This window comes from Macadamia integrifolia, chromosome 5 (assembly GCF_013358625.1).
Source record: "Macadamia integrifolia cultivar HAES 741 chromosome 5, SCU_Mint_v3, whole genome shotgun sequence".
Lineage (NCBI taxonomy): Eukaryota > Viridiplantae > Streptophyta > Magnoliopsida > Proteales > Proteaceae > Macadamia > Macadamia integrifolia.
In genome coordinates, this window is record NC_056561.1 from 30891339 (window position 1) to 30912161 (window position 20823).

General features: G+C 41.5%; 1 protein-coding gene across 3 annotated transcripts in view; it reads right to left on the minus strand.

Moving 5' to 3' along the window:
- The window catches only part of LOC122079794 (probable pre-mRNA-splicing factor ATP-dependent RNA helicase DEAH9), a 126237-nt gene that overhangs the window by 30285 nt on the left and 75129 nt on the right, over positions 1-20823 (minus strand). For all 3 annotated transcript variants that reach the window (XM_042646519.1, XM_042646518.1, XM_042646517.1), the window contains exons 15-16: positions 11846-11936; positions 6923-7087 (exon numbers count right to left, since the gene is read on the minus strand). In XM_042646519.1, the coding sequence (XP_042502453.1) occupies positions 6923-7087; positions 11846-11936 (256 nt within the window). The remainder of the gene's footprint in view (positions 1-6922; positions 7088-11845; positions 11937-20823) is intronic.

The window sequence follows — 20823 nt, forward strand, 5'->3', positions numbered from 1 at the left end:
TGTTGTCCAATCCACTTATAAGGTTTCGATTAGACATTTGACTGAATCCCTCTAATTTGTGTGACTTCTCACAACACCAATGGACTCATAAAGGACAACCTCTATTAGGACTAAAATCCGGGCAGAGAACTGCCCCTTGAAGCTTTACTGGTTGATCCCCACCAATGGATCACACATCCACCGGAGAGAACCACAAGTAGACATTTTCAATTTTCTGCACCCCACCGGAGCCATCAGCCAATGGACAAGTTCCAGTTCTGAACCTACTGTTTCATCCACTGGTGGTACCAATCGGAGGGACATCATCCACCAGTACCATCCTCAAGACAGTTTGGGACTTGCTGAACCAATTCTCAAGACAGTTTGGGATCCTTTAAGGTAGTTGCTAGGGAACATTTTTGAGGATTTTTGACACTTTCACTAGTACTTAAACTATACCTAATAGCTAGGTCAAAGATAAATTACGTGGTGAGACATTCAACGTTGGGTGGTTTGACTTAATTTACGGACTGTTTATCATTAAATTTACTTTGTATGAGCATGAATTTAAAAATTTAATTATGCTTGTGTTTTTTATTTGAGAATTGTTGTATTGGAATTGTAGTAATCAACCTCTGCGATTCCCTGAGAGCTCTTATCTCCCTTTCATTTCGAAAAAGCAATCACACAGCAAATTGGTTAGCCAACTTTGCATATGAATCTACTATAAATTCGGTTTTCCATAGTGATAATGTTCTCCCATCTAATATTAGTTACATCATTCGGGAACATAAAGCGGGATTACCAATCTTTAGAATGCAATATTTCCTCTTTTGCAGGTTTTCCGTTTAGGTTTTGCGAGGGTCAGAGTGATTTGTATCTCACAGGTTGGGGTTAAGGCAGGCTATGTCCCTCCCTTTGTTTCTTCATTATTTTGTTTCTTATTTAATAAAAGTTTAGGGGCTTCCCTGGGTCCCAGATAATATTCGGATTAAAAAAAAAATTGTTTTATATAGGATTTTGAGCATGGGACACGATTTGGTTGAGGGAGGATTCCGGTACCATGTTCCCAAATATGTTGTAATTATGCATAACATGTAGATTGCATGAGGTTAGGGATCATTGACCTAGTGTTACGACCCTTGCCAACAAGGGGTTAGGTGTTGGATAACCCAAAATGGTAGGTCTGATGAGATTTTCCAAAATACCATTTTTGTGGTACGATATAATTATTGCCGGAGGCGGACTGAGGCCCGGTGGCCAAGGTAAGATTTCGAGACTGTGGCACCAGGAGGGGGTTATCAGGGGTTTTTAGGGTGACCAAAGACGCATTCTAGGACCGAAAATTTTTCATCTCAACTAGGGTTTGTATTACTGGGTGACCTAAGGATGATTTCGGGACCAGCGATACTATCTAATGTGTTGCAATAACACAGATACCTTTTCGTTGCTTAGGATACATTAAAATGAATCCATACATCGCATCTTATTTATTTATGCCGGCTTGCATGTTCCCCCTCCCTTATTGAGATTAGTGAAGCTCACCCCATGTATGAGTTTTCTTTTTAGATGACAATGCAAGAAATTTGATGTCGACAAGTGGTAACACATTCACTTCAATGACCAATGACTAGTGGATACCATAAACAGAGGAATATGGTTCTAAATGTGTGTGATGATTATGCGTACAATGCACCATGAGGATGATGACATCCATGAACTTTATTTTCGATATGTTGTGTTTTCCTTAAATGTAATATTTTCTTTTAGTTATCTATATTTAACTTGAGTGTACTTGACCAAGAATATTTTGTGTATATATAAGTTAACAAATAGATTCACCAGCATAAGATTTACATGTAAATGTATAAATTTCCTTTTGGATATTTTACTATTTTGGAATTCTTGTATGTTATTGTGATGTCAAAGTACTGCATTAGAAATCTAGCAGGGTTGGTTAGGACGACGATTAGTGTCCTAGTCGCATACTAGTGCCTTTAATAAAGGTGGGGTGTGACAATAACACTATTTAAAAATCATTTATTGGGTATATCACCAAATAACGCTTTAATTTCTTCAATTTAAAAAGCCATAATCAAGTTAACAAGTCAACTAATTAGACCACAATTCAAATTTTGCCTTAGTTTTTTTTCCCCCTGATTATTACCTCTTTACAATGGAAGAAAATAGTGTTGTCTGTAAAGGGCGTGTTGAGGATAGTGTGGTGGGTCATTTAGGAACCCATGGCCATAATCCTACCCTCCAAATTGGACCTACTAAACTAAATGGGACAAATTATCTCAACTGGTCTCGTGTGTGTCTTCTCCCCATCTGGGGTAATAATCTGTTGAGGTATTTGACTGGTGACAACCCTAAACCAATCGATATTGCTGTTGCAAATACTTGCTTGGCCAACAATGCTCTCATTATGTCTTACTTATTGAACTCTATAGACCCTACTATCAATCCATTTTTTTATTGTTGAATTAAGCCAATGAATTATGGGATACAGTAAAAACAGACATATGCTCAGTATAATAATTATGCTCAAATCTATGAGCTTCAACGACAAGTTCATGAAACTACCCAGAAGGAGCTATCAGCCTATCACTCCCTGCTACTCCACCCTTAATACGGTATGGCAACAGCTGGACTTCTATCAACCTGTTTCGATGGCCTATACTACTGATGCTAGTACCTTCCAGAAGGAGCATGAGATGGAAAGGGTACATGATTTTTTCACTGGACTAAAGCCAGAGTATGACCAGATTCGTGTTCAAGTCCTTGGCCGTGATAAGTTTCCAAACTCTGCTTGAAGCTTACAATTTGGTTCAATATGGGGAACAACGTCGCTCTGTTAGGATGCCTGCTGTTGCTACTGCTGTTGTTGCTCCTACCCATTCAGCACTTGTTACTACTCCTCAGGGTTCTCAGACTTCGTAGTCTTCTGAATCTACCACTAAAGCTGGACCTCCTAGTAAACATTCGGTTAAGTGTGACTATTGCGGGCATCCTTGCCATACTAGAGAGACCTGTTGGAAGTTGCATGGCCGCCTTAAAGGAGAGGAACATGGTGGAAAACAAGGCTCTACAAGTCCCGAGCTCATCTCTTTGAGATTACTAATAGCTCTTTGTCTTGACCTACTCCTCGTACACCGACTTCCTCTTAATGCTGATTTTTTATGACTTAATGTGGCTTAATGTTGATTTTTGATGATACAAGGTATATGTAGCATACTAAATAATTTTAAAAAAGAGGAAAAATAAAAAAATAACACTTGGGCGCGTTGGTCCCCTAGGCAGACGCCTTAGTCGCCTTATCTTCGAACTTCATGTGAGTGTTTTATACAAGATGTCCTTTCCTCTTACCTTTGTTAATTGGATTTATCTTTGCATCTCCTCTCCCCTTTGTGCTTATTAATGGTAGCCCCACTGGATTCTTTGTCTCCATTGTTGGTATCTGTCAAGGTTCCCCCCTCTCCCCATACATCATCACTTTAGCTCATGAGGTGCTTTCCAGAAGCATTCGATCTTGCATGGACCATCATCTCATCTCCCCTTGGTCAAAATATAAGAATCTCAAGATTTCCCATCTTACCTTTGCTGACGACCTCGTGATCTTCTCCAAAGATGATACCCTTCAATTGAGACCATAATATCTTATTTGAGTCACTTTAAAACCATGTTATGCCTTCGCATTAACCATTCTCAATCCATGTTCTTGACTGGGATTTCTAAAGGTTGTTAGGTCTTTCCTGAAAAATTAAGTCTGCATTCTCCTTAAGCTATCTCCCAGTTAAGTATTTGGGTTTATCGTTGATCCCCTCCAGGTTAACTACTCACCATTGCTCCCTTATTCTTTTACATAAGAAGGTCCAACATTGAAAAGGCAAGTTGCTTTCTTATGCCGGCCACCTTGAGTTGATTAGAACTGTGCTTCAATCCTCCTACATTTACTAGTTCGGCATTTTCAGTCTTCCCCAGACCACCATCTCAAAGTTGGAGTCTCTTATGTGTGCATTTCCTTGGGAGGGTGTGGAATCATCTAGATTCCTTTGTCAATTAGTTGGTCATCAGTTTTCCTTCCAAAGGATAAAGGAGGGCTTGGCTTGAGAAGAATCAAAGATGTTAACAATGTAGTTATCCTCAAGTTGATTTGGAAGCTAGCGGCTAGTGGAAGAGTATTTGGGTTGATTAGGTCTATTCTTTCCTAATATGCAATGACTCAATTTGGACTGCTCCCTCTCTCTGACGCCTCCTAGTTCCACAGAAAGATCCTGAAGCTCAAACATCTTGTCAATAGGATTATTAAATCTCTAATTGATGAAGGTGCTTCCACAAGATTTTGGCTAGACCATTAGCACCAACATGGAGTTCTTCTCCACTTGGTTGGAGACAGATCTATTTATAGTTCCGATTACGGTTGGTTAGATATGGTTTCAGACATCATTTGGCATGATAGTTGGCCTCCCACCCCCTTCTTCCACCCTTTTTACCATTTGGAGTGTTCTACCGAGCATTCCCAGAAGGCCCTGTTGTGATATTTTTTCTTGGTATGCGCCATTGTCAGGTCTATTTAGTGGCATCTCAACCAAGGATCTTATCAGGCTCATGGTTGCATCAAAGTTTGGCGCAATTCGGTGTGGTTCAAGAGTAATATTTCCCACCACAGCTTCACTATCCAGAGGGTTTTCTCCTGCTGCCTACCTACGCAGTCACTCCTCCTTCAACGCCATATTTCAGGCCCCTTTATTGTTGCCTCTGCTGAAATGCTAGTGAAAGATGTGGATCACCTCTTTTTCGACTGCTCGTTCCCTTCCTTTTGTTTATAAAGGCATCCTTTCCAAAAGTTAGCCTCGAAGAAGAATAATTTTTCCTTTTGCTAGAGAATGGATTTGGGTGGATATGTCCTATGCCGACAAATCTTGTTGTGATATAGTGAGCAAACTTGAATTGGGTGCCGCTATCAACGAAATCTGGTTGAAGCATGTTGAATCCAAAAATTCTATTATTTTTTACTATATTTTTTGGATATGAAAACTATTATTGATGTGTATTTGCCTATTTGGGTGTTCTAACATGTGATTCAATGTCATATAAGAAAGAATCCAAAGCATTGAGGTGGATCTTATGCAGCTAAAGCAAGCATGTTGAGTTGATGAAGAATGTTATAGCCGGTTGTTCATGACCTGCTACAGTTGTCCGTGTCCATGAAAGACAAGGAGCTTCAAAGAAGATCAAGTTGAAGAAAGAATCCTTTTGTGAAGATCAAGATTAATTCAGCTTCATTGTTTTATTTATTGTAATTCTGATGTAAGATTGGAAAGCCCATATAGAAAGTGAGACTAAAGTGAAAAATCAAGGAACTAGGAGGTTTGACTTAAAAAACTATAAAACACCTAGTTGTCCACGTTCTTCCTTGAGAAGCTTCAGTCATCCAAGCTTTAATGAATAATTCTAACTAAGACTTGACGGAGTCATAGACGGTCATCGATGGGATCTTCCATCAAGCCAAAAACAATTGTTTATGATTCCTCTGTGGCATGCGGTCTTTCGTGACAGAAGCATATTATGATCTGAACATAATTTGTTTCAATGATTTATTGATCCTTGAATGCATGACTTGGACTCTAACCAACTGTAGATATCTCTAGGCATATTAAATGGTGTTTAAGAACTAACGGCTAGTTTATACAGGAACTTAGGAAAACCTTGGCGATGGTTGAAGTATTAACCCTTCCCATTATTGATTTGAGCTTAAATTCAAATATCATTTTGAATACCAAGCTCCACTCTAACGGGTAGCCAAAGGATTTGATAACCTCATTTATCTAATCGATCTGAGTTAAAAGAAGCATCATTTTGACAAAGGCAAAACAAAGATCCTGTGAAGGTTCAACGTGCTTAATGTGGTGCATTTTCAGGCTTGTAAAGAAGCCATTTTTCTGCAAAGTGTGTGAGCTAAGAGTAGCTCACAGATTGTAAAAGACTACAACTGCATAAGAAAGGAAATCCTTGGCCAGGTGGTCTGGGTACTCAATCCGAAGGACTGTGATTAGATTGTGTGTAAGGCTTAATTTTTATCATTTGGAAAGGAATCCTTATATTCAAGAACGAAATCCTTAGTCCGGTGGACTTGGGTAGTGGATGTAGGATCGAGGATCCAAACCACTATATCGCTTGTGCATTCTAGTCTCTTCATCCCCTTCTACTTGCTTGTCTTATTTATGTTCAAGTTAGTATGATTTCATTGTGTGTAAGTAGTTCTTAACAAAGAGTAAAGAAAGATCGATAGGCAACCATCTCTTCTAATCATACCATTCAAGAGACCTTAATAGTGTTTGACCAGTCTAAACTTCAGTTTACTCTAAAACCTGTTTAGTGTCTATAAAGTGTAAAAGCTCACACCCAATTCGCCCCCTCTTGGGTGTTGCTATTCGATCCCACAGAGCACAACCTCCAAAGACGGACTTCTAAGTCTAGATTTTTCCAGCAGATTTGGGATTCCATCCTCTTCGATGCTATATCCGAGATAGCTGTAGCCCCTTCCCGGTGTGCCAACACCCCTAGAAATACGTTGATTGCTTATTGTTGGGGTCTTTCCCCTTTTATTTTACAGGCCAATGCCTCCCCTCCTCTGTAAGGGGCCTTATAAATTGTATTCTGTTTTGTTGTTTTCTGTCCATTTTCTTTGAGGGGGGGGGGGGTGTCCCATTTCTTCCTTTCCATTAGTAATAAATTTTTTCTTCACCAAAAAAATAAAAAACCTGTTTAACAATTGCTCATTACAGTTCAAATGCCAAACAATGGTCCTAAAATCATTTCCTTAATTATGGTATTATAAACAACTTTATGCTGATGTTGCTTACAACTGTATATCACAAAAATGCTAATGATGAACAATGTCACAAAAATAAAAATGGAAAGAAAAACAGCCACATACTAATGGAAACTCAGCAACTTGAAATCCAGTGGGTGAAGTAAGCTTCGCATCATCATCAAGGATCCCGAGTGCATATAGAACTTCCAGTGCTCTAACCATTGCTTCTGGAGACGGACTTGCTGGCCAATCAAAGCCTAAAATATTATCTATGCCTAAGGCCTTTAACTGTAAAATAAAAATAAATAAAAATCAGTGGTCTACATGGACAACTGCAGCTCATGAAATCTTGCACATCGGAAGCACAAGAACTATCAAGGACAGTAAGGATAACCAATTTGTCAATAGCATAACAGTGTCTTTCAGTCATTCATCACTAGCATGAAGAAAATTGAACGCTCAACATCAAAAGCATCATCAGTTTCTAGTAAGGAAGAATAATTTGAAGAGAAATTATCTGTTAAAGAGCTACGGGACGCACTAAGGCCCAGCGTTCAAGATATGAGAAGTCATCATAAAAAGTCCAGGTTTGGGGACCACAACAGAACATACAAAAGACCCCAAGATTTTGTTTCATTCCAGACAAAATGACTAAACACTACCTCCTGAAGCTTGCAGCAACATCAGAACCTTACATGGAGTTGATAAATTATCTACAGAAAGGGTCCCAAAGATCCCCAGCTTTCTCATGTTTAGCAAGATCTCAAAAACTAAAAACTTGAACTCCCTTTCATCTGCCACCACAAAACAAATAACACTACCACACTAGTACAGTGCAGCCACAGCACACCGCTATTTAAGTACAGAAAAGAAGGCATTGTACATCTGGACCCACTGTGTCTTCATCTGCCACAGTTAATACTCTTTTTTCTCACTCTTATTTATTCCTCATTCTTTTCTTTAATAATCACCTTTCATTTCCATCATTATCCTCTACCTTATTCCACTTGTCCCAGCCTGTAGGAAGAATAAATCAAATGATAACTCACAATCTGAAGCAAGTCCCCTTTCCCTTTCCATTCCCTGATAAGTCAGGATAGAGATTTTATCAACATAGGGAAAAAAATAAAACGAGCGCAATGGAGGACCAAAGCCCAACCTGCAAAACAAGGACAGCCTGCACACCCCCATCCCACATACATAAACACAGAATACGCAAATGTGGCCCCACCCTATATAGAAAGCACTCAATTCAGACTTGATGTCACAACATTGGCAAGACGAAATTCTAAGGTTTGGGAAGCCCACCACAACTGATTGTGATTTGACAATTTTCACCACAATAAGAGTTGGCATGGCATGATTGTTGAAGACCCCGTCATTAATTGCCTTCCAAATGTGCCAAATGACAGCTCCCGGGATTAAACCAAAGTCTCTTACCTTCACTCTGAAAATTCGGCTTTGCCCAACTTCAAAACAACAAAAAAAAGTCAGCTGGAAGGATTCCCCCAACCAACAGATGCAACTACTTCATTCCAAACCTCAATAGCAAAAGGGCAGCTATGCAAATGGAGAAGTTTCAGCATCCCTGAGACAAATCAGACACAAATTAATCACACCCAATTAAGATCAGATGATCAACAGTGAGAATACTTCCTTTACAGGTGGTCTCATGAAGAATTGGAATTGATAGGATAGCCTCTGGCCCATATCAGGACATCAGGGATTTACTCTTGATTATCACTCCATAACAGTGCTACCAACTGTGACTTGACCATGAAAGATCTTTACTTCCTACTTCCAAACTCTTTTGTTAGTTCCTACTTCCTACTTCCTTCTAAGTTGCAGGTACAACTCAAGCAGTCCCAATAAGGTCATGTGGCCCATGTATTGACCTACCTTCCGATCATTTAAATTTATTCTATCCATTCAAGCACATACATAACATATCATACAAGGGAAAGCAATCCAAGTACGTTCCACTCACCTCAATTCTCGTGCTAAAATGTCAGCTTGATAACCACTCAACACACATCAATTTTCCCCAGGTAGCATACACAATAAACTCTCAATAATGGAGCATTGGGTACCACATATCATTGCTCTTTCAGTAAGGGTGAAATTCGAGGGCATTTTGGTCATATCAAATGATGGTTTTAGGAGATGGATTTTTCATGGAAACTATGGATTATCATGTCGTGAATCCAACACAACTGGAATCACCTCAATCCAAGTCCGGATGCAAAAGTTATAGTGATTATTGCTTGTTAAAAATATATGATATCATGTTACGGATATAGAAAGATAATGGAAATTTGTAGATTTTGCATAGTTGTCACATGTTGTGATATTGTGGGTGTGGTACCACGCTTAGCGGGGGAAGGAGTGATTGTCATTGGTATGGTATTATGGCGTACTTCACTTAGCAGGGGGAGTGAAGGTACGGTGGATTCTCTCAGGTGGGAGAGCAGTGAGACTCCACATGTGAAGGTATTGGAAGTGTTGTGAAGTGGTCAAGTGGCATGTGGTAGAAGTATGTACATAATGGTATGGAAAGTGATTACTTGTGTGTTCATGGATAAATTTATATTCTACTTATGCTATATGATATGTGTGAATAGGTTAAATAGTTTAAGTGCTTTTACTCACTGGGCAGTTGTAGCTCACCCCATTGTGGGTTCATCTTTTACCAACCTTGCTCCAGAATGGTGGAGAAACTACCAGGAGATGCACAAAACAAAGAGATAATTCCAGATATTTAGTTAGTGTATTTGTTTTTCAATGAGAATTGTGTATAGGAAGGGTATCAGAGAATTTGGAATTTTTCATGCAAAATACCAGTGAGCCTTGGTGTGATTTAAGTTGTACTTTGTAGCAGTAAAGGTTATTTGTGCACTCTGTATAATCTATCTTGTACATAAATATGAAAAGTGAAAATTTTAAGTTCATAGCCAGATTAATTTAACTGCAATAAGTTTTGAGATTTAAATCTTGGTTAAATCTTGCGATCACCGCCCATGAGGGCTGCACAATTCCCTTATCCAGGTTTGGGGGTGCTACAGGTGGTATCAAAGTAACGGCCACAGCTTCTACTATCTAAGTGCCAAAAATATTACAGGCAACAGCATTAATATCAGGGAAAGTCTCCATCAGCTTCTGGTCATCATACTGTATGTCTCCACCAGCTTCTGGTCATCACACTGTATGTCATACTAAAAGGAAGAAGGTTGCCATTTCCACCTTTACTTTAGCTCCTTTCTGTTTATGACACTATTCAACAGGCTCACTCTCACATTCCAGAGCAATTGACTCCCTGACTGTTCCATCTATTTTGCATCACATATTTAACATCAATAACTTCTCTCCAAAATCTTTCTGATTCACCTCGAATCCTCCACAGCCACTTACATATTAAAGCTTTGTTTAAACACTTTAGTCTCTTAACACCCAAGGCCCCTTTTGAGATTAGTTTGTAAGCCACTTTGCAATCCACTAAATGATAGTTACCTGAATCGGTTCAATTCTCTTCACCAACTGAAGCTGGAACATCAAATAAGGAGAAAAAAAGATGGGCATATTGGCTAAAAATGATCTTAAAAGTGTGAGCTTACCTCCTTTAGATAAGTACCATTTCCCAGACTGAAGTTTTTAAGTGGCTCCAAATGGTAGCCCAAAATGGACAGAAAGGAGGGTACTGGTTTTCATCTTCTTCTTCTTCTTTATGGGTTGGGAGGGGGCGATAAATGAGCATAACAGTCTTTTCCCAGAGAATGCCTATCTTCTTCTACTTCTTCTTCTTTTTCTTCTTTTTTTTTTTTTTTTTGGAATATACAAAAGGAGATTTGTTAGATTTTAAAGCAATCATCTGATTTAGTTGACACCACCATGGTTCTTAGTTTCAGTCAAAACAGCAAGTTTCGAGTAAGACAACTTGGATGTGACCTTGTCCGAGATGAGAGCCACTGATCCCTCCAAGAACAAGCTGCAGCAACTAACCATCACGACAACCACCAAAGGAACACCAAGGGTGACGTCTGATACACCAAATCTGCATGCCCGCCACCTACCATGCTAGGTTTTCCAATGGACCAAGTAACAAGGAAACTGAATCACAAATCCATCTGTGAGACCAACCATAGCGTGGCTCTTGAAGCAAACCAATTTTCCAGTAGTCCTCTCCCACCATCCCTAGCACAATGATCTGGACAAGTGGTAGTAAATGGGAACGTAGGACTTTTGGTCCGTGACTCCATTTCCACCAGTTTTGAGATCAATGCCACACACACAGATACAAACATAGTTGTCACAGCATCTAGGAGACCCTAGGCGTCAGAGGTGAAGGTGCCTAGGCGACGCCTTCACACTCACACACACAATTCAATTTCGTTGCCTTCCTTTGGTAGCATCTTTCTCTTTTCCCATAGGACCAAAGGCCTCTTCTGCTTAAGTGTCTGCTGAAGTGGGGGTTGGGAAAGGATAAGCAGGGAAGGTGGGGAAGGGAAAAGAAAGGGGGTTGAGTTTGTTTGGCAAATACATGAGTGAACAGACAGTCACCCTTGGCCCTAGCTTTCTTCCCAAGGGAGTGGGTGGGAAAAGATCAATATGGCAGAGGGACTTTCCCCCACCCAGGGGAGTTGGTTATCCAAGGAAGAATGAAATTCATTTGATTCCCGCAGCATGGGATATAGAAACAGGCAGGGTATAGGGTTTAACTCAGAAAGGGATAAGAGAGTAAAGTAAATGTACAAAAATAACCTTATCAAACTATTACAACATGGCAGATATAAGAGGAGAAAGATTCCTCTGCTTTTCTAAATGTTATTAGTTTTCACAGGAGATTCCTTATTTCTTTTTCTGTTCCATCTTTAATTGAAAAAATCCTCCAAAGGCTTCATCAGGAGTTCCATAGTAAGGATAAAATCACCACGAAAGAAAGACTACTTTATCCAAACTCGAACCATTTTGACTGTGATCACACTTCAGCAGGAAGTAGTAACAACAGAAACATCAACAGAAATGCATATTTTTTGCGATAAATGTGCATACTTGAATTACACAAGGAACAAGATTTGATCTCTGCATCTCTGGAATTCCTTCAGCAGGCATTTCCTTCACAAAGTACTCTTCTGTATACAGCCTGATTGCATCCCACCAACAAAAGCAAATAGGTAAGTCCCCTAAAGATTACTGACCCGAAAAAATGAGGCATCTGTGTATATAGACAAAGTTACAGTACATTAGTAACTTAAAAATAGACTACCCAGATATTATGGGGATGGTATCACAAAAGTAACTAACAGTACACTTTTATTAATATATCTATTTCCAAAAAATTTACTCAAAAGTTACAAAGCCTTATGAGCAATTAAAGCATCAAAACTAAAATTTCAAAAAAAAGATCTAAAAACCGCATTTTTAACATCTCCCAAACTATTGTTAAAAAAAATAATAATAATTTCTATTCCAACAAAAGAGATGCCATTGTTGATCCTAATACGGTGCAGATCAAGAAGAGCCAACCATTGCAGTTTGGCAGATTTTGAACACAACCAAATGCTAGGCTGCTAGACATGATGCCTTTCATCATCCAGCACATTCAAAACCATTCAACTGAGATTAAGCCTTCCAACAGAGTCTGGTTGAACATAAGAGGAATTAAAATGGGCCTAGACTTGGCAATTAGCAAGTGTCATGGGCTAACGTTAGCCTCATTGTGGATATTGGGCATGCATGTGGCTTCACAACGATGAAGGACACAGCTATACAAAACCCATGAGCTCTTTATGAGCTTAATAAGTCAATGGGAACCATGGAAAGAAAAGAAGGGGCTATATGTTACTCTTTATGAGTTTCTTTTTTTTTTTTTTTTTTTGGATGAACACATAATTCAATTAATTCCCGGGGAGAGAGAATATACAACGGGAGGGGGGGGGGGAGGGGAGGCTTTAGCCAACAAGGAAAAGCCAACCCAGGGGGAGAAAATACATCAAAGCACGAAGCTAACCAAACCAGCAGGACCAAAGGGATACAGTCAAATAAAAAGGGGGGGGGAGAAAGAGATAGAGATAGGCACGCAATAAAGGAGAAAGAGAGAGAGAGAGAGAGAGAGAATAGAGGAAACAGGAGCAGATTTGGGGAGGTCAAATAAGTAAATAATCCTGGGAGTGAGTAGGGAGTAGGTAGGAAAGGATGTCCGAGGGTGCCGGGGATCCAACTAGAGGGAGGTGGTCTGGCCATTTCCAATAGAGAAGGAGATGGCATTGAGAGCAATGGGTCTGAGGCTAAGAATTTTTCTCCAGATTCAAGAAGCATCAGGAGGGCTAGGGACCGTCCAGAGAAAGTTGTGTTTAAGCGGGGAGGAATGGATCCAATCGACCAAGATACTTCTCTGCTTAGAAACAATTTTCCATATGAGCTTAAAGATACCCACATAGTTGACATCTTTGATTCTTCTGAGTCCCAGACCTCCTTCAGCCTTAGGGAGGCAGACCTTTTCTCAATAGAGGGGCCGGAGAAATTTAGAGGAATCAGAACCCTTCCAGAGGAAGGAACAGAATTGTCCTTCAATGGACTTGATTATGGAGATAGGGAGGACAAAAATGCTAGACCAGTAAAGGTACATGGACTGGAGAACCGATCTGATGAGGGTGAGATGACCGGCATAGGAGAGGAGCTCACCTTTCCAAAGCTGAAGCCTCTTTCTTAGAAGGTCAAGCATTGGGGAGTAATGGTGGGAAGAAAACTTAGAGGAGATGAAAGGGAGACAAAGATATTTGACAGGCAAGGAGACCAAGGAGAATCCCGTGATCCCAAGGAGATGGGCTTGAGACTCTGCAGAAACACCAGAGAGGAAAAGACTCCACTTGAGGAGGTTGATACTGAGACCCGAGAGACTTTCAAAAGAAAGGGAGGACATGATAGTAGAGATGGAGAGGGGAGTCAGCCTTAGAGAAGATCATGACGTCATCGGCAAAAGACAGATGAGAGAGCAGAAGGGATATGCATTTCGGGATAGGACAGATGAGATGAGGCCGATAGCAGATTGAATGGAACGAGACAGAACTTCTTGGGATAGGGAGAAGAGAAAAGGGGATAGGAGGCATCCTACAAGGATCCACGACCAGAAAGGAAGTAGCCTATCGGGATTCCGTTGACTAAGACAGAGAAACAGGGGAAGGAAATGCAAGAGTGGACCCAGTGGACAAAGGAGGTAGGGAAGGACATGTGGAGCAGAACTCTAGAGATGAAATCCCAGTTTAATGTGTCGAATGCCTTGTGAATGCCAATTCGGAGGAGGGCAGTAGAAGAGTGGGATTTACGGTCAAAACCTCGAACAATCTCGTGGTAAAGGATGATATCATCTGCGATTCTCCTTCCAGCAACGAATACGGATTGATTAGGGCTCACAAGAGAGTTAATGACTTTCAAATCCTATTGGTGAGGATTTTGGCGATGAACTTGTACAGAAGATTGCAGAGAGAAATGGGTCTGAAATCATTTATGGAATTTGCACCCTCTTTTTTGGGATAAGGCACAGAAATGTACGATTGATTCCGTTAATCTGATTAGGGTTAAAGAAAAAACTCTGGACTGCAAGAATGAGGTCATTGCAAATGATGCTCCGTCTGGAGGAGAAGAATCTCATCTAAAGCCGTCTGGGCCAGGGGATTTATTGGCTTTATGGAAAGGGTAGCCGAGAGGATTTCATCCTCAAAGAGAATGGAATAAATGGAAGGGAGGAGCTCGTTTGGGACAAATTTGTTAAGGAGGTGAGGGATAGGAGGGGGAGGAGGAGAGGGGGCAAGAGAAAAATACCATGGAAAAAAGAGACAACTTCATATTTGATGTCCTCAAGATTAATGATCTCATTTTCGGAGGAGGAAATGAGTTTGGGGATGGTATTGGCATTGATTCTGGAATTAAGAGAACGGTGAAAATAGGTAGAATTAGAGCCACCGAGGTCAAGCCATTTGATACGAGCTTTCTAGCGGAGAAACCTTTCTTCTTGAGCCCGAGCCCGAGCCCAGAAGCAAGGAGAGGTCAGAAGTAATGGTTTTTTCCTCCGTGGCAAGCTTAAGGTTAAGGAGATCGGATTGGATTCTGGATTTGATGGAGTGGAGCTTGTCACAACAAGAGGAGACATGGAAGGAGATGTTTCCAAAGGTGGTAGAGTTCCAGAGCTTAAGAGCAGCATTGACATTTTTTAGCTTTTTGGCGAATGCAATGAGAAGAGAGGAGTGGGGAATAGGAATGCACCAAACACTTTGGACAATTGGGAGAAAATCTAAGTGTGAAGACCATATATCAAAGAACTTGAGTGGCTTGGGCCAAAGGAGCTGAAGGGTAAGACAAGAATGGAGATAGGGCTATGATCAGAGATCCTTAGGAGATCAATGCAAACATGGGAGGATGGGAAGTAATCAAGCCATGCTTCATTGACAAGGTCCCTATCAAGCTTGTAGGCAACACGAAGGTTGCCAGATCTTCTGTTGTGCCAAGAGGTTTGACACTCGACCATCTGAGATCAGTGAGTTTAAGGTCATCAATATAGTCATTAAAGAAGTCAACAACCTAGGTATCAATGGGGTTACCCCATGTTTCTTGTGACTAAAATGGATAAATTTGAAGTCTCTCGTAATTCCCCAGGGGCTAGAGCTCGTAGAGGGGGCAAAAGAGAGCAGGTCAGACCTGAGGGGAAGCCTAAGGGAGGCAAGGTTGTGAGCATAGATGACGGATATGAAGCAAAAGAGGGAACCAGAAGGATGGGGGATGGGAGATGGAGAGATGGATGGCTTAAGCAGAAGAGGAGTGGGCAGAGATGCGAAAGAGAAGAAAGATCCCAAAGAATCTAAATTCTACCATTGGAGCTATGGAGGTAGTTGGAAATGAAGGGCCAGGAAGAGACAATGGAGGAAGCAATTTGAGGGGCGTTAGCCACAAGAACCCGAGTTTCAAGAAGACAACAGAGGTTGGAATGGGATCCTAGTTTCTTTATTCTTCTTTAAATGTGAAAATCATGTGATGTAGTCGCATTGGAGTGGTTGAATCAATGTCATTCCGTATGGAGGCCTAGGCACAAGTTTGGGAGGCCCATAAAGTGCCAGTGGCAATCCAATTGGCTGAAAACAAGTTTTGGATAGTTATATTATAGGTTTGAGTTTTTTTTTTTTTTTTTTGGTGATCAGGGAATTCATTACCAAATAGGGAAGAAAGAAACTGGGGGAGGGGGGAATATACAAGCTCCAAAAGGGGGAGCAAACAAATACAAAAAAGAAAAATTGCCAAACACCTAATTCGGGGCTTTAATGAGTTCGAATATGCAACATCAAGCAGTTCTGCTTTCTCGATCCGAGAAGTGCATTGTTGGACTGGGTTGAAACACCAAGCGGCTTTAGACTCGGGGGTTTGAAAAGGAAGGGGGGAGACCCAAAGAAACAACAATGAGCTTTTTCTCCTTGAGGAATCCCTTATAGGGTGATGGCAAAGGGGGAACAAGGCCAACTTGGAGCTAAAATCAAAGATAGCTTTCCAAAACAAATCAAAGGATCTAGAGCTGGAAGTCCATCTACAAAGATTACGCTCCATCCGCAGCAATGTCACAAATAAAATTACCAATAAAAGTCATATCAATCCATATCCACTCTCTATGGATTTGGGAAGCTAGAAAATACCACACCAGTAGATGTGGTAAGTTGGAGTACAAACCTGATGAATTCTCAATGGTGAGCATAGGAGAGGAGCTTGTCTTTCCAAAGATAGGGCATTTTCCTGACGTAGTCAAGCATAGGGGAACAATTATGAGCCTAAAAAGTTAACTCGAAGGGAACCAAAGGAAAAGTTAGTCAGATGAAGGAAGTGGGCTTTAGAAGATTCAGAGACTAGAGAGAGAAAAAGTCGATATTCGAGGTGATTCATGCAGAGGGTAGACAAGGATTCATAGAGGTGGAGGGAGAATATAATGTTCTCTGATGGAGAGAAGGTTTTGTTGTGGAGATCATTAGATCATCAGCAAAAGCAAGGTGAGTTAGTTTGAGGGCTGTGCATTTGGGGATGGGGGAGATGAGGAGGTGATTAGTGGAGGATAGGATGGATCTGAAGAAGACTTAAGGGCAAGGGAGAATAGCAAGAGAGAAAGAGGGGACAGCCTCGGAAGATACCCGTAGAGGAGGCGAAGAAGCCGACCTGGCTACCACTAACAAGAATAGAGAATTTTAAAGAGGAAACGCAGGAGTGAATCCAGTTGACAAAGAATGGAGGGAAGTACATCACAAGCTAATTCTTGGAAATAAAATCCAATTTAATTGAGTCAAAAGCTTTCTGGACGTAAATTTTAAGGAGGGCGGAAAGGGAGTGCGATTTCCTGTCAAATCCTCTAAAAATCTCATAGCAAATGATGATATACGCTTTTGCCCACGATGAAAGCAGACTAGTTAAGACTGACTAGGGAGTCAATCACTAACTAAAGATGCTGATGGAGGGCAAGTTAGAGAATAAGGGGAAGATCAACGTAGAAAGGGGAAGGGAAGCACACACTCTCACAGAGCACAAAACCAATTCTCTATTGAACTGTTTCAAAAATCTTTGTAGCCATTGTCCATCGGTTACAACTAATCTATAGGAAAATAGAAACTACCATATAAAGGAAACAAAGCAAACCAACCCTAACTCTTAATAGTCCACCGGGGAGGTCGAAGGTGGCATGAAATGAAGGGAAGGAGGCCATCCAAACTTTGTTGACAAGGGCATGTCAAGCTTGCAAGCAATTTTTTCATTGCCACTTCTCCAATTATGCTAAGTGAACTTAATCATAGACCAATGCAGGTTATTCAAATAGATGTCTTCCAAACAACAGTTGAAGGCATCAAGAGATGATGGATTAATAGAGGATCCTCCCTGCTTTGCATGGGCAAATATGACTACATTGCAGTCTGCTCCTATGCCCCAAGGAAGGGAGTAAGTTTGGGAGGAAAATGAGTGAAGGTTGTCCCAAAGGTGAAGTCTGTTAGGATCCCTATTGAGGCCACAAACAACTAAAAAGAATAGCCTAATGGCACCATTAGGGTCGAAGATGGAGAGGTGGATACATTGAGAGGAGGTGGAGATGGCAGAGACATGAAGCTTGGAGGGGTTCCAAAGAACCAAGATACGGCCATTGGGACAGGAGCAGTTGGTAAGGAAAGGACCAAGAAGGGGTGATGGATGTGGCCACGTGAGTAGCATTGGATTCAGGATATATTGTTTCTAAGAGCCAACAAAGAACTGAATGATTGGATTTGAGATGGGAACGAATGGAAGCTTACTTGGCTAAGGAACTGATCCCACAAGCATTCAAAATAGACAAGGGGATCAATAGGAAGACGGTGACAACAAAGGCTCAGAGGAGTGAGAAGAACAAACCTGATAGGCAGATCTGTGCCGCCTATGATTCAAACACTCAGCAATATTTCGGTTTTTCCTTTTACTGAAATGAAATTGCATATGAAACACAAAAAGGCACAATTTAGGTAATATTTCGGTTATTTTGCCAAAATTTCGGTCATTTTAGCCTAAAAATGCACTATTTCGTCAAAATTTTGGTCATCCTAGTCATTTCGTTTCATTTGTTTCGCTAATTTCGATCATTAGCCCCAAAAATAGCCAAGCAAAACACATGGAAGAAGTACATTGTTTCGGAGAAATTTTTGAATTCTGGTGGTTTCAAAACCACCAAAACACCAAAACGAAACAAGTTCATGAACTATGGGGCCACCTTCTATAAGCTTAGATGGAGGGTGATTGGTTGTTGGAGGAGAGTTGTTACGCTGTGGGAATCCGATGTAGGGAATTTTGGCGATAAGTTGTGGAGGAACTTCTAGTGGCTCTGGGATGCACAGGAAGCTACTAGATGTTTAGGGGAGCAAGGCTGCACACTAAGACGGAGACTTGATCACTAAAGTATTGACGGCTAGGAGAGCCAGCAGTCGTAACAAAGCTAGAGGCAGAGTGTTGCAATGGAGAAATATGGAACTACAAGGGGTCGAGCTGGGGTCGTCGATCTCTATGGAGTAAGGGCGTGCGGAGCCTAATGGGAGGCCTAGGAAGATGGAGGGTCAGCGACAGCTTCTTGTGATGTTTAGTTGACAGTCGAGATGGCTTGGAAGATGATCAGAGCCTTATGGGAGTCTAAGGAGTTAACGGAAGGATCAGAGGCAATGACAGAGTGACAATATGGAGCCCAAGGCGAATGAGTCGGAGCAGGGGGAACCCTGATGGTCGATGTTTGGTGGAGAAGAGGAGACCAGGAGGGTCACAAAAGCCCTAAGGATGGAGCTATCAAGAGGAGGACCCGAGAGAGCGTCAAGGGGCTAAATCGAGTAATGGGGGAGGGGAGAGGGTATCTCGGCCGAGTAACCCTCACCACTGTCGGAGAAGAACAGTCACTGCCAGAGCAAGATCGAAGAAGGAAGGTCGCCTGGCTATTCTTCTTCAGTTCCTTGTAAACCCTTGACTTAAAACCCTTTCAGAGTGAATCGTGTTTTGTTTTTTTTGGTTGAGTACTTAAGTTGTTAGTAGCCTTGATCCCATGCATCTCAAGTGCCTTCAAGGCTATACACATGCCAATCACAAATTAATATTTGGAATCTATCTAAAATAGTTTAAAATAATTATAAATTCTAAAATGCACATAAGGCGATCTCCTTGGGTAAAAGGTGTCGTAAGGCGTATAAGGCATCGGCTTATAGTGCCTTACCACATAAGGCAACCGCCTTATGTGTTGTCTCTAAGGCGCCCTACTGCCTTAGACCCTTTGAGCCGTGTCAGCACCTAGGTGTCGCCTCACAAGCGCCTTAATAACTATGATCTCAGGTTGAGTGGAGGCCTAAGAAGGGGGGGAACCAAAGGGAGTGGGTGAAGAGATAAGGTGGTGGGTTGGGCCAAATAAGGTCTTTAGGTTGGATGAGGTTGATGGGCCAAGTTGTGGATTAAAGAGGGATGGGAGGGTTGACGGCTCGAGATGCTGTGGTGAGGAAAGTGTGTTGAGATGATGGGCTGAAGAGTGTGGGCCGAGCTGGTGGGGATGGGGGAGTAAGCCGAGGGAGTTAATGGGTGTGAAGGGGCAAAGGGATGGAGGGAAACAATTCTGCATAGGTTGGGGGCCCACAACTGAGGTGGGAGGGGTAGAATGGGGAGAAGATGATGAGGGGAAGGAGTATAGATATCCCAATGAGATAGGTAGGATTAAGTCAAGTGGGATTTGTCTTAGGCATGGTCGAGGGTTGAGGCAAGGAGGAAGTAACAGAAGCGGCATGATTTATGAGAATAGAGGCGACCTGATGGGTTGAGATGGTAGTAGATGGCAGGTGCAGGGAGGAGAGGGTTGTCACCATCAATATTGGGACTCGGAGACCAAAGAACGGCAAACCAATTTTTCCCAGTGGTTGGAAGCGGAGAGATCGAAGGACTGATGTCTACAACTTTCGGGTGTCCACAGGGGGAACTCGAAATTGGGGTCTGAGTCAAGAGAGAGCTCCTATGTCTGCTCCATCATCGACCATGACTAAGGTCACAAGAGACAGTGGTGATGTTCTTAGGAGGGATAATTGGTATTGCGATAAAGGGGTTCAATGATAGATGGAGCAGAGGTAGAAGGGTCTTCAACATCGATTATGGTCACAAGATCATCACCAGGGAAGTCCATAAGCTCTAAAGGAGGCGAGGCTTGCAGCTCTAAGCAATGGAGGGGTGACTAAATACTTTGCACATTGTGCAGTGAGGTGGCATTCATTCGAAGAAAACTTCTTGGTTAAAAGAGTAGCCCTCATCATCTATATCACAGTCACAGAAGATGGAGGCAGAAACTCAGCAGAAACGTCAACCCCAAATTCTCGCAAAAGCTAGACGATATTTCTTTTTCGTTCTTTCATCAAAGTAGAGAAGAGTTCCGATCACTGAGCCAATAATGTTAAACCCTTGGTCACACCAGTAACAAAGCAAAAGATTAGGGAGGGCAACCAAAGGGGAATAAAGCAAAAGTCTACTTTGTG